This window comes from Lathamus discolor, chromosome 6 (genome assembly GCF_037157495.1).
Source record: "Lathamus discolor isolate bLatDis1 chromosome 6, bLatDis1.hap1, whole genome shotgun sequence".
NCBI classification, from domain to species: Eukaryota; Metazoa; Chordata; class Aves; order Psittaciformes; family Psittacidae; genus Lathamus; species Lathamus discolor.
Window position 1 is genome coordinate 74,899,279 of NC_088889.1, and position 13,016 is coordinate 74,912,294.

Below are 13,016 nucleotides of genomic sequence, written 5' to 3' on the forward strand. Positions count from 1 at the left end.
AAAACCAAAATATATTCAAAGAGAGAATACAGAGGTTGTTGTCTTAAATGGCAAAATGCCCCATTAGGGATACATTTACATTAATCCCAGGATCCTAGTCACAAAAAAAAATACATATTTTGCACAAAAGGAAGCAAAGAATCAGCATTGCTGAACAGCTTTGCCTGCCCAAAGCCTCCTCCCACAGGTTAATAGTAAAATTCATACTAGAGGTAGAAAGCATTCAAGTTGCATTTTGAAGTCATGCCCCTCTTACAAAGCAAAGTGTTTTTATCCTGAGGTTTCTGCCATCTTCAGTTTGGCAGAAAATTTACGACACCATCTGGGACTTTAGCCCAAGGAGCACATTGTGTTTGCTTGCTGAATGGGTAAAGTAGACCCTGCTCCAACTTGGTCTTGCTCGTGCAATGAGTTCTGAGATGAAGATACTAGTTTCTTCCCTGCGCAGCTCCTCTGCATGGAAGGTGGGCAAGCTGGCCTGAGGTCTCCCAGTATCCTAAGCCTCTCTGGCTGAATCTTGAAGGTCCAGGGTGGTGGAGTGAGCTTTGTTTGAACAGTCAGAAAAGACTGAAAAGCAATTTCTCTGCAGAGGGGTAGCACAGGGCCAGTGCCTCCTCAAAGAAAAGGGACAGTTCTCTAACTCTCATTACGCTTTGCTGCTGAGAGCTGCAAAACACTTAATGAGGCTCTTCTAACAGCATAGGCTGGAATCTGGTGATGAATTTGTTACCATTAACTGATAAAAGTCAGCATCTATTCTGCCCGTTTGCACTCTTACCTTTGCGTACCTTCATAATTGATGCAGTTGTCTTGTTGTCTACATCCTTTGACCTTATCTCCTGCTAATTTGGTAAGAAGGGCTGCAAATTAACAGTTAATTTCTCTGCAGCAGAAGTTGCAGGAATTCTGGACAGCTCTCAGTTGAGTTTCAGGCTGAACTAACACCAGAGGAACCAAAATCATATTTCTTGTAAAGAAGAGCTGTGGCATGTGGGTTGAACTGTGAAGGTCTGTGTTAAGATTATAGAAAGCCCATGGGTATGTCATGGTACTCACATAAAATTTACCAGAATGCTTAGTGTAATTCAGAAACAGCCAGGTTCTTTTTTTCTTTTGCTAGCATACATTGAAATCATCTTTTCAACAACAGAGCATCTCCAAACAACCACTGCACAATAAAAAAGAAAAGCTAACACTAAGTTATATGAAAAACTGTTCTTAAATTACCTATAAATGAATTCTAATACACATCAGGCTTTAAGTTTTATTTGCAGGATGAAAATATACACGATAAAGTATTTGCAGCAATTCAGAAATGTCTTTTGTGATGAGCAGTAGGTAAACTGGTTTTATTTTGATCTTTATTTCACATAAGGTGCTCTTAGAGAAACCAGCACACAGTGTGATGTTTTTCAGGCAGTACTGCCCTAGTGCTTCATCCAAAGCTGTTACAAACTAACAAATGCCCACTGACTGAAGCTCAGGGCTTGGTTTTCTTGTGGTTAATGGCCCAGAGACTCTTCAAACATTTTATCAGATGCTGCTCAGATGAGCACTGTGGAGGCTGCTGACAGAACCATTAGGTGTAGACAGGTGAGGAGGTGCTCTGGTTTGGTGTGAGAAGAGAGGGCTTGGAAGGTCACTGGCCACACCAGAAATTCAAACTGTTTTTTCTGGTTCATCCAAGGTAGAAAAAACCTGTTTGTGGAGCAAAAAGTAACAGCTGTGTTTCTAGCCTGAAGTATGTATTTTTCAGACTAATCAGCTTATTACATTTACTTTCATTCTCACTGCTTACACTATTTCATGTGCGCTTTCCCACATTCTTTTGAAGATTTTTTTTTAGTCAGTTCAAAAGCAGACTATGTAAACTATAGCTTATTAAAAATGTAAAATGTTTTTGCTTCGAAAGTATAAAAATAAACCCCTTGAAATTTAAAAAAATATTTCCTGTGTTTCCTGTGGGCGATGCTATACCCAGGATTTAATTTCAGGTTGTAAAAGTATTTGCTGTAAAACTGTTTTTTATTGCCTGTGCTACTCCAGTCCCTCTGTGCTCTTGCTTGGTCTGTAGAATGAGTAGACATTTGTGTAGCACAGCATTTTGGAGTTTGCGCTACTTCTATAGTCCTATTTGCACTACTTCTATAGTGTTCAGCAGCATCAGCAGGGTTAACTGATGCTCCTGGAGAGCTTCAGTTCTGCTCTGTACACAGCCAGAATGTTTCCTTGGCCAGCTATACTTGCTGAGCTAACTCTTGCTTTTCTGATGGCCAAGCAAAATGTGCATCGCCTTCCTCCATTAAACAGAGCAAATAGATGTTATGCTTTGGATAACAAATTACATGAGTCTCTTGCAGTTTGGTGGTGCACTGAATCTGAGTGTATCCTTTCCACTCCAGATCCGATGCTTTAAAATCTGACAATAGAGAAAGAAAAAGCTCCATTGCAGCAACTGCAGCATTTGAAGTGTGACCCTAAGTTGCTGGGTAATTCCTACAAAGGCCAAATGCCTGTATGATGCTCAGCACTGTCACCAGCAGGATGCTCAGACCATCTATCTTCTGTAACAGACACTTGGCACAGACCCTAATAGTCTTGTAGTTTGCTTGTTAAATAATTACAAATTAATTTTCTAATTTAATAATACTTTGATGGATTCTTGGCTTTTAAGGTCATTAGAAATAGTTCTGGTCACTGAATATGACCTCTCTATAAAATGGGCTAAAAATGTAGCTACTTACTCCTGTGCCAGGATTCCAAATCCCAGTTTAAATGGAGCTTGTCAGCTAGAGTTACTTTTAATTATTTCAAGTGACAGAGACCTATTACTTCCCTGGGCAGCAGTTAATTGTCCTTAGTGGATACTGTAGCAACAGACAGAATCACAGAATCACAGAATCCCAAGGGTTGGAAGGGACCTCAAAAGATCATCTAGTCCAACCCCCCTGCAAGAGCAGGGTAACCTACAGTACATCACACAGGAACTTGTCCAGGCGGGCCTTGAATATCTCCAGTGTAGGAGACTCCACAACCCCCCTGGGCAACCTGTTCCAGTGCTCTGTCACTCTTACAGTAAAGAAGTTCTTCCTGATGTTAACGTGGAACTTCCTATGCTCCAGTTTACACCCATTGCCCCTTGTCCTATCACTGGATATCACTGAAAAAAGCCTAGCTCCATCATCCTGACACCTACCCTTTACATATTTGTAAACATTGATGAGGTCACCCCTCAGTCTCCTCTTCTCCAAGCTAAAGAGACCCAGTTCCCTCAGCCTCTCCTCATAAGGGAGATGTTCCACTCCCTTAATCATCTTTGTGGCTCTGCGCTGGACTCCTTCAAGCAATTCCCTGTCTTCTTGAACAGAGGGGCCCAGAACTGGACGCAATATTCCAGATGCGGCCTCACCAAGGCTGAGTAGAGGGGGAGGAGAACCTCTCTTGACCTACTAACCACTCCCTTTCTAATGCACACTAAGATGCCATTTGCCTTCTTGGCCACAAGAGCACATTGCTGGCTCATGGTCATCCTCCTATCCACCAGGACCCCCAGGTCCCTTTCCCCTTCACTACTTTCCAGCAGGTCAACCCCCAACCTGTACTGGTACATGGGGTTGTTCTTCCCCAGATGCAAGACTCTACACTTGCCCTTGTTAAATTTCATCAAGTTTCTCCCCGCCCAACTCTCCAGCCTGTCCAGGTCTCGCTGAATGGCAGCACAGTCCTCTGGTGTGTCAGCCACTCCTCCCAGTTTTGTGTCATCAGCAAACTTGCTGAGGGTGCACTCAGCTCCCTCATCCAGGTCATTGATGAAAATATTAAACAGCACCGGTCCCAGCACCGACCCCTGAGGAACTCCACTAGTCACAGACCTCCAGCTAGATTCTGCGCCATTGACCACAACTCTCTGCCTTCTTCCTTTCAACCAGTTCTCGATCCACCTCACTACTTGATCGTCAAGCCCACACTTCTTTAGCTTATCTAGCAGTTGACTGAAGAGGCCAAAGTTGGCCCTTCGGAAATCCAGAACTGTGGCTTTGCTAGGTATTCTATTCCTCCCACACGGGATCCTAAACTCCACCATCTCATGGTCACTGCAGCCAAGGCTGCCATTGACCGTCACCACTTCGACCAAACCCACCTTGTTGGCGAGTGCTAAATCTAGCAGCGCTGCTCTCCTAGTTGGTACGTCCACCATTTGCATTAAGAAATTATCATCAATGCACTCGAGGAACCTCCTCGACTGTGAATGACTGGCTGTGTGAGTCTTCCAGCAAATATCGGGGTAGTTAAAGTCCCCCACGACGACTAAGGCATGTAGTCACGAGGCTACTTCCAGTTGCCTGTAGAAAGCCTCATCAACTCCTTCGTCCTGATCAGGAGGTCTGTAATAGACCCCCACAACTGTATCACCCGTGCCAGTCTGCCCCTTGATTCATACCCACAGACATTCCACTTGATCCTCATCCGACCCCGGACAGAACTCAATACATTCTAGTTGCTCTCTCACGTAAAGAGCAACTCCACCACCTCGCTTCGCTGACCTATCTTTCCTAAAAAGGACATAGCCATCCATGACCACATTCCAGTCATGTGAACTGTCCCACCATGTCTCTGTAATTGCCACTAGATCATAACCTTTAGCCTGCACACAGACTTCTAACTCCTCCTGTTTATTCCCCATGCTGCATGCATTGGTGTACAGGCATTTCAGGGAGCGAGTCCTAGTACCCTTTTTCCCCTGCGGGACAGGGTCTAAAAAGCTATCCTTTCCCACAAGTGAAACAAAGACCCTTTTAAGATGACCGGGCAAGGTAAGACTGTGCACTTGGACCTGGTGCTTGGGGGCTGTTGGTTTGTGAACCAACAACTAGTTTGTTTCCCAGTGTACACAGGCAGGTCTGACTACCGAAGCTTTCTGCTGAAGTTAGTAGAACCACAAGTGTCTGGATCTTGATTAGCAGCTCTCAGCACTAGGATGCATTTTTCTTGGAGGTTAGATGATGGATCTCAGTTCTGTGCTAAGAACAAAGGATGCTCCCTACAGAATTTATGTATTGAAGCACTTCTTTCTGTGAAAGCTGCAGAGCTGTGAATGCAGAAGTGTTCAGGCTGATACACAGCCTGATGCTTTTGTGTTTGGTGAGACAAGAGTATGGATTTGGTAGAACCAAGGCTTTCATGTGGGTGCTGAACTTCACTCTCCCTTCAGTCCCATTAAAATCTCAGTCGATCCTTTTCTTTTTCCTGCTCTAAAATTTCCTGCAATTTATTACATGGGTTTTATCCTGGCTCAAGTGGCTGTCAGTTGCTCACTTGATTGTGTTTTCATGATGTTTTTTCACCAAAATCAACATCCTGCTGACTCCAGTAATTGCAGTGGAGCCAGTGCCTGTGTTTCAAAGCAGGGATTTCTATTAGGAAAGTGAACATGCTAAAGTATATCAATAAAGGATGTCCTTTGTGCTCATTATCTTCTCACAGTACCTTCCTATTTTACACTTGTATACATTCACTTGAATATTATGCAAACTAAGAAATCTGTAATAAAGTCACTGGTAACTTATTATACAATGCAGGTTTTCCTTCAGGCATTGCAAATTACCCCAAATTAAATCATTTAGATACAGTATTAGCAGTCCAGGTATCAGCTCTGGCTTTTTCTGGGAATAGTAGGTGTGCTTTGGAACAAAGAACACATCTTGAGAGCAGTGGTTTTCAGTTTTGAGCCACTTAAAGTACATTCTGGTTACAACTGGACTTCTTTAAGTGAAACCAATTCAGCTGACCAAAGTCCACCTTTAGGAAATGGCGATGTTGCAATGTAAGGCAAGCAGACTTCTATATCCTGGTATGTTCTCTCTCAGGTAGTCTGATATTGTAGCTAATTCTCTGTGCAGTAGAGTAAACCACAGCAGTGGGGAAATGAGCCAAACACAGTTTGTAGAGTTGTTCTGTTGATGACCTTCTCATAATAAAAATACAGGAGCTTGTTAAAAGACCAGCTGTAAGCTGCCAGGGTTGGCCTAAATTTGGGCACATGGATTGTGGAGTTTGTTGTGCAAAGTCAAGTAATCTTCACATAAACCCATGCAAATCTCATAAGCCAGTTCTAGTAGAATGTGTTCTGTACTCCAGGTACTAGGACATAGGAATTTGTAGTAGTATGCTTTATTATCTTAATTGTTTTATACAGATACTAAAAAAGCAGCATTTTCTCCATAAAGAATGTGCCTTGTCTCCCTGTAATAGTTGCATTGTAATTTCTATTAAACAGATGTGGCTATGACTTCTAGCAAATGGTTTCTTTCTAGATGTTTTTCAGTGAAACTTTCTGAATTGTCACCTTTTTATGAATACCAAAGATATTTAGTTGCAAACTGAGTGCAGTAGGCATCTACAATGAGGGGTGTAGGATGGTGGAACCCTATAGTGCTCTAGCTAGGACATGTTACACACAGCATTGGACTAGCCTGCTGTTCAATCCTGCTAAGAAACCTATACTCAGCTTGTCTTCGTCTTGTGTATTTAAACCTGTTTTCAGCAATATGCTCTGCTGCTGTGTCATTGGGATTTTGGCTCATCATGATTCTGCTCAGCTGATAACTCAGATTGTAGATCAGTGAAGAAGGTGTTTGGTGTTTTTCCAAGTGGTGGGCAGGAGGCTTGGAGACAGAAATTTTACAGTTGCTGAATTTGCATTTGCATTGCCACTTTTGGATAGTCCCATGTGTGTTCACTATCGTGATGCTTCATGCTGGGGTGTGTGCCTCCGAATTCCAGCTAGACTATTCAAAGAAAATCTAAACTCTCACTATACATCTGTAGCAAGATCACATGTCAGTAGAAGAAGTAATGCACTGGGTTTATATGTTGATAATTCACCTGATGAATCTTCTCTTCATTTGTGTTGAAGGGTAATCCAGGCTTAATAAAGGGGGAATTGGAAGCTAGACATACAGTTGCTTCTGACTTGGCTTGTTGAGCATGCTTTGGAAGACAAAAAGTAGAGCTGGGCACAAAGCAAGCATGTTTCCCTGGGGCTTGCCAGGGATGTTCTGTGGTATCCACACATGGGCTGAATGGCAGAAAATTGCAGCTTCATCACTTACTTACAAGTAAGTGCAAGAGTTACAGCATCTGAGCTAGTGGGGAAGAGGGATAAAAGACAGTGTGAGAAAGATGGGAATTGAGAATAGCAGAGAACCTGAGGGAAAAAAGAAAAGGGCAAGGTGAGGGGTTAAAAAAGCTGTGTTTAAACTAATTCCTTTCATAGAGCAGCAGCTTGGTGCCCCCCAGCCACTGATTCTCTCTCTACAGTAGGTATCACTTCTATTGCAAGGCACTTACTCACCGTGGGATTTTCCTGCAGGACCCACTTTCCAACAGAAAGATACTGTGCAGAATTATACGATGAAACAAGTTTCCTTTTGCGAGCTGAAATAGGTCAGAAGTGGCTGGAGTGCAGGGAGCTGGAAGGGTTCATGTGGTGCAGGAGAGCACTAAGCCACAGGTGTGGGAGCACAGGAAGAATTAATTCCTATGTATTCTTGTTTTCTTACCATTGCTTTTTCCCAAGGGAAATGTATTTAAGTGTTATAGCTGAGGGTCTGTTAACACAAAAGGTTAAAAAAAGGAAAAAGGGTTTCCAGAAAAGTGAAATGGAAAATTCAAGCCCCATGTGTAAGTCATGTTCCCAGCCAGAGCAGAACTGCCTCCCTGCTCTAAGCTGTGTCCCCAAAGCGGTGGTAGCTGCATTGACCTCTTTGGGTTGTCAGTGCAGAGCACTGGCTCCATTAGTCCCATCGCAGCTGGCAACTCATGCTCTGGGGAGATCCCAGCGAGAAGCAGACATTGCTAATGGAAATGAAATGGAAATAGTTTGGCAAAGTGATCATAAGGGCTCTCTGCAGCATCCTTGGCTCTGGCCCCTTTAGCTGCGTGACAAATGACAGCCTGAAAGGGAGGAAAAAAGAAGAAAAAAATAAAAGCCACAAAACAAGAATGAGGATGTTCTAGTAATAGCAGTGAGAGCCATGGCAGATGAGATAGTCTGGTTCTTTAACATACAGAGCACAAATCTGAATCCTTTATCTAGGCCCCACATCGCTCTTCCCAAGGAGTTTGTCTGGACAAGGGCTTAACAAAACCTCACTTTCCTGAACACCAGGTAAGCAGAAACAGTAATTCAGGTCACAGGGAAGAGAGTGATTCCTTCATTTACCAAAGAAGGTGCACACAAATAGAAATTGCAGCTAATTCCCTGTCCATGGCAGGGGGTTGGGACTGGAGGAGCTTTAAGGTCCCTTACAACCCAAACCAGTCTGTCTATGATTCTAACATTGCTGCAGCCTTGTAATCTTATGAGGTATCAAATACATCCCTTGCCGCTATATTTTGTCATTAACTTAGTATTGCAATGAAAATCATGATGGAAAAATGCCTAATATTTGTATATTGTCTGATAATTAAATAGTAGAAAGATGTGTCAGCTCATTACTAATCATAATTAAAGCAGTTATTTCCATTTTCAGCTTAGACGTGTTTAATTCAATGTACTTGGCAAAGAATTGCCTCTTTTCTCTAAATAATTAGCAGCTATTGTTGCTGTGTTGGGGGCTGACCTCACATGGGATACTGGTGTGTTTGCCATAGCACTAGTTCCACAAGCACCACACATCATCAGCTCTGTTCAGCTGAAGGACTTTAGTTTGGGTAGGAAGAAGAAAACAAAGGCAGATTGTGGAAACAGCTGAAGAAGTTCATACATCTTGTGAAGCTTTCCAGTCTCTCTTGGGTTTGGCTGTAACTACTTTTGTTTATCTGGGGATGTCTTACTGTGCTTTTCTAAACTATGGTTAAATGGGAGGTGAAGGGTCTAAGAGGTTTTGATACTGCTTATGCTGGGGTAAAAGACTGGGAGATGTATTAATAAGCCCACACTTTCCAAACACTTTTAAAAGGTTTTTATCTTTAAATCAGTTGCTGAAATAGCACCTCCTGACTGTACGTATGCTTCGTACCCAGAGAGTGTATTTAGAACAGTGTAATGGTACAATCCAAAGGTTGTCCCAAGACAATGTTTATACCTATGCTTCTTTGGCACTTCTGTGAAGAAGGAAACTTTCCTCAGGATGTGGACGTTGGCTGTTTACCACCAATGTCTGCCTAAGACTGCATTTTTCATTCATCTTTGAACAGAGTGGAGACTGTTTTGCTGGTTTGAGTGATACTGATCAGTTGTTTTTGTTTTAACTAGCTAATGACGATTCTGATGTAGAGATTCAAGATGATGATGGATCCGACAGTGAAATGCAAGACAGGCAGACCAGAAAGCAGCACACTGCCATGGGAACACTGCTGCAAGGTACCTGAACCTTCCCTTAGTTGCCTTTATTCAGAATGATACACTGGGATTATGTGAGTAATCTAAACTGAAAGAAGGCCCTGTGTCATTGAAGGGTTTTGGCACTGCTCAGTTCTCATGAGCTGTAAGAGGACAGAGTCTTGTGGAGAAAACAGTGCTTTCAGGGGAGCAAATTAATGGTTATTTACTAAAAAATGTACCACGTGAGGAAAATCCTTCTTTGATATTGCCTTAGAGATTCCTGAAGTAGCTTTATACAAAGCCTTAGAAAAGTAATGCCATTTCTTATTGCAAGCACTTATTTCCCTTTAGCTGTTGACACTCATTCTAGTAGTCTCCTTCAAAAGGAGATCTTTAGTAAGTTCATAAAGCCACCTGCATTGACACAATCATGGGTCATATAGGAATAACCTGAGTTATTCCTTTCAGGGAAAGACATCTGTTCATGTGGAATGGAACTGCCACCTCTGGCTGCTGATTCCACTAGAGTCCTGGTCAGAAGCAGCTCAGAGAAATGAACATCTGAGGGTCTGTGTTTCACTTAGTGGAGAAATAAATGCTCTGCTCAGTCTATAATCAAGCAAAATGAGCCCAGGAAATCGGGTTAGTTCTTCTGGGCGATCTTGTTAGTGGTGAGTGATTCTGACCATCAGCAGAAGCCTTTCTGGGATCTGGATGGAGTGCCTGGGTGTGTAGTTTCATGTGCCACTTCTACTGCTGGGACCTGTTACTTGGATATGGAACAATACCACCGATATGTGTGGTTTTTTGAGCTGAATTCTGCTCTCCTCTCTCTGAGTGAGACCAGAGCAAGAAGCCAGAATTCTCGTGTCAATATAATTCAAGCATTTTTTTATCCTCATTTCTTGTGTTATTCATGAAACTTGAAAATTCTTGAGAAGTGCTAGGAACACTACTATTTACTAAGGATTTTTACATTACCATTTCTCAGGGAAAGGTTTGTACATGTTTTCAGAGTTTTGGAAGTGACTGTGTAACTGTGATGCTTTATCTCAAAAGGCATCATAATCTCGTGATGTGGGTTCTGGCTGCAGTCAGCTCTTAATACGACTTTTAGGAGTGAAAAGTTTTGTAATAAAAGTTACATATTTTGTTGCTAGCATATTTGTGTCTAGGAATAATTCTGTTATCATTAATTACGCTTAGTAGAGACTCAGCATTAGCTTGTCAGACTTAAAGCAAGCTGTTCAAATCCCTGAGATGTTTCCTCTGCTTCACTGTTTAGATTGCTTTCTATGCTTTTGTTAGGTCTCTTCCTAGTGTTTAGTAAACTACTTCTGGCAGATAATTATCCCCTGACTTTTGCATACTCTGAATCATGCTGTTTGCTACTACACAGTCACCATCACAATCTTTACTCCCCTTATCTCTGTGTCAGTTGAAAGCCTCCCATAGCTGTCTGTCCTCTTTCTGTCTCTCACCTATGGTGAGCTACTGAAGCAGCTCCAGGAGTGTTAACTGGCTCCTAGGTTGCCTTTCTGATAGGTTCTGTGGAAGAAGTAAGGTTTTATTCCCCCATTCTAACTCACAACACTGCAGTCTGACAGTGCTGTAATGCAGTCTTTGCTGGCAGAGATGGATACAAACATCATTAGACTCTTAAGAGAAGGATTGTTGGCTCACTTTTCTGCTTTGCTGTGGTTACTCGTCATCACCTTGGGCATCTGCCCAGTAGCTCTAGCTGTAGCTACACTGTGAAGTTAACAGTGGGCTCTCCGTCTGTACCACTGGCTTTGGTTCAAAATGTCAGCACTTACTGTTTAGGAAAACTCAACTTAGGGATATCTGTGCTGGTGGTGTTAGAGTGAGCTTGCGCAGTCCTACCCATTCTTCTCTGTCCAGAACACAGGAACCAAAGTTTGGACTCTGTCAAGACACACGAGTCAGGCCTAAGCTCTGCTTGAGGAGCTCCAGCCTAATGCAGAGTGCACACTAAGTGACAAGCAGTTCTAGCCTGGAGAATAGGCTCAAATCTGCTCCTCTCCATCTGTGTAAATGGGCTTTTCTGGTCCAGGTCTGTCATTGATGGTGAGGTTACGTGTTTGACTTTATGACCCTCACCAAATGAAGTGCTGGAGACCTGTCAAGACCCAAGATTCATGTTAGGTGTGTCAGATTCTTTAGAAAATCAGGCCTGAGCATTCCCTGGCTATTTATCTTTGAACACACCAAGAACTGGTGCATGTTCTTCAGCACAGGTAGCTTGCATTTAGAATATAGTCAATTATTAAGGCAGCATAACAAGAATATTATTTGTATTATTTGATGTCTTTTTCCTTAATTCACAATATTTCAATCACTTTCTTTTGAAGCTTTGCGTGTTCTTACATGGTGGTGTGCTTGTGAGCCCTGTTTGCTCTCAGTCTAAGAAGAAATGTTCACTGTGGTCCGTTCCTGCTGTGATTTAGTTTTACATTTCTAATTTCCAGGTTATTAGTATTGTAAGATAAGTCTTCCTCCCCCTGTCTGTAATAGGTGAGCAGTGTGTTTTGCCATTATAGAGGCAAGATTCACAGGCAGAGATAATCTCTCTTATTAGACCACTTGGTATAATTGGGAAAAAATCAACACACTTTGACCCTCAAGAGTCCTTTCACTAGGTTTGTCTGGATGCAGCAAAATTCGAAGTAAATGCAGCTTTGACTATTACTTCTGGTTTTATTCTTGTAGCCAATTAGAAGACTTGAAAATACAGGATTTATTCTCCCATGGAGCAGAAAAGAGTGTTAACTGGGAGACACACAACAGGCTGCCAGTTCCTGTGGTACAGAAAGAAAATCAAACCCTTGTTCTCTGTGTACAAAGAGGAATAGGCAGTAGCAGGTTAAGGAGGAAGCTTGTAAGGTGCTGTGGAGGTGGTATCTTCATTGAGTTCAATGCTTCTGGTTCAACAGTACAGCAGACCCAGATTTAGAAAGCCAGGAAGGTTTCTGTGCATGAAGGGAGCAGGCATGGGAGTGAGAATAAATGCCTAGGAGGATAGTCACCAAACTGACAGATGCTGCTTTCTGGGTTTGTGAAACCACAATCTGCTTTGTTATCACAACACCACAACTACAGGCAAGTCTTCTCCTTGATGGGGCTTATTATAATCAATTCTTATGTCACTAAGCATTTGCTTTTGTAACTTAGAGAGTGCATTGATTTATCATCCATGACTTCTAGTTTGAACATTGTCAATATCAATAAAAATTCACATCCACTTTTACTCTGTCTGGCAATAAATTAGTGAGGCTGCTACACAAATAAAACAGATGCATGGACTTCCCTGAGGCCAAACCATGAGTTAGTGATGGTGTTTGGAATAAGACTTTCGTTTTGTCAGAGAGCCAAAGAAAAAGAAATTCTGGCAATGTTGAAGGTCTTAACTATCTGCAGTGTAGAGAAACCTTTTGCCCGAAACAGGCCATAAGCCAGTAATTTGCAGCAGGATGGTTGTTCACATGCAGATGGGGTAGACATCAGGGTAAAGAACGCAAAGCCTTGTCCTGGTGATGGAGAAGCTGCCATGCTGGATCAGGCATAAGGTCTGTCCAGCCTGGTCTCCTCTCTCCAGCACTAGCTGAAAGAAGATGCTTGGGGAAGAATGCAGGAACTTCCCGCAGGTTCCCTCCTGCTCTCAAGCTTT

The 13,016-nt window shown here is 42.5% G+C and overlaps 1 protein-coding gene across 5 annotated transcripts in view; it reads left to right on the top strand.

Annotated features, from left to right (window-relative positions):
- The window catches only part of CLUAP1 (clusterin associated protein 1), a 69,291-nt gene that overhangs the window by 48,133 nt on the left and 8,142 nt on the right, over window positions 1-13,016 (top strand). For 4 of the 5 annotated variants that reach the window (XM_065683759.1, XM_065683761.1, XM_065683762.1 and 1 more), the window contains exon 10: window positions 9,260-9,367. The exons of the other annotated variant lie outside the window; for it this stretch is intronic. In XM_065683759.1, the coding sequence (XP_065539831.1) occupies window positions 9,260-9,367 (108 nt within the window). The remainder of the gene's footprint in view (window positions 1-9,259; window positions 9,368-13,016) is intronic. 5 annotated transcript variants of the gene reach the window in all.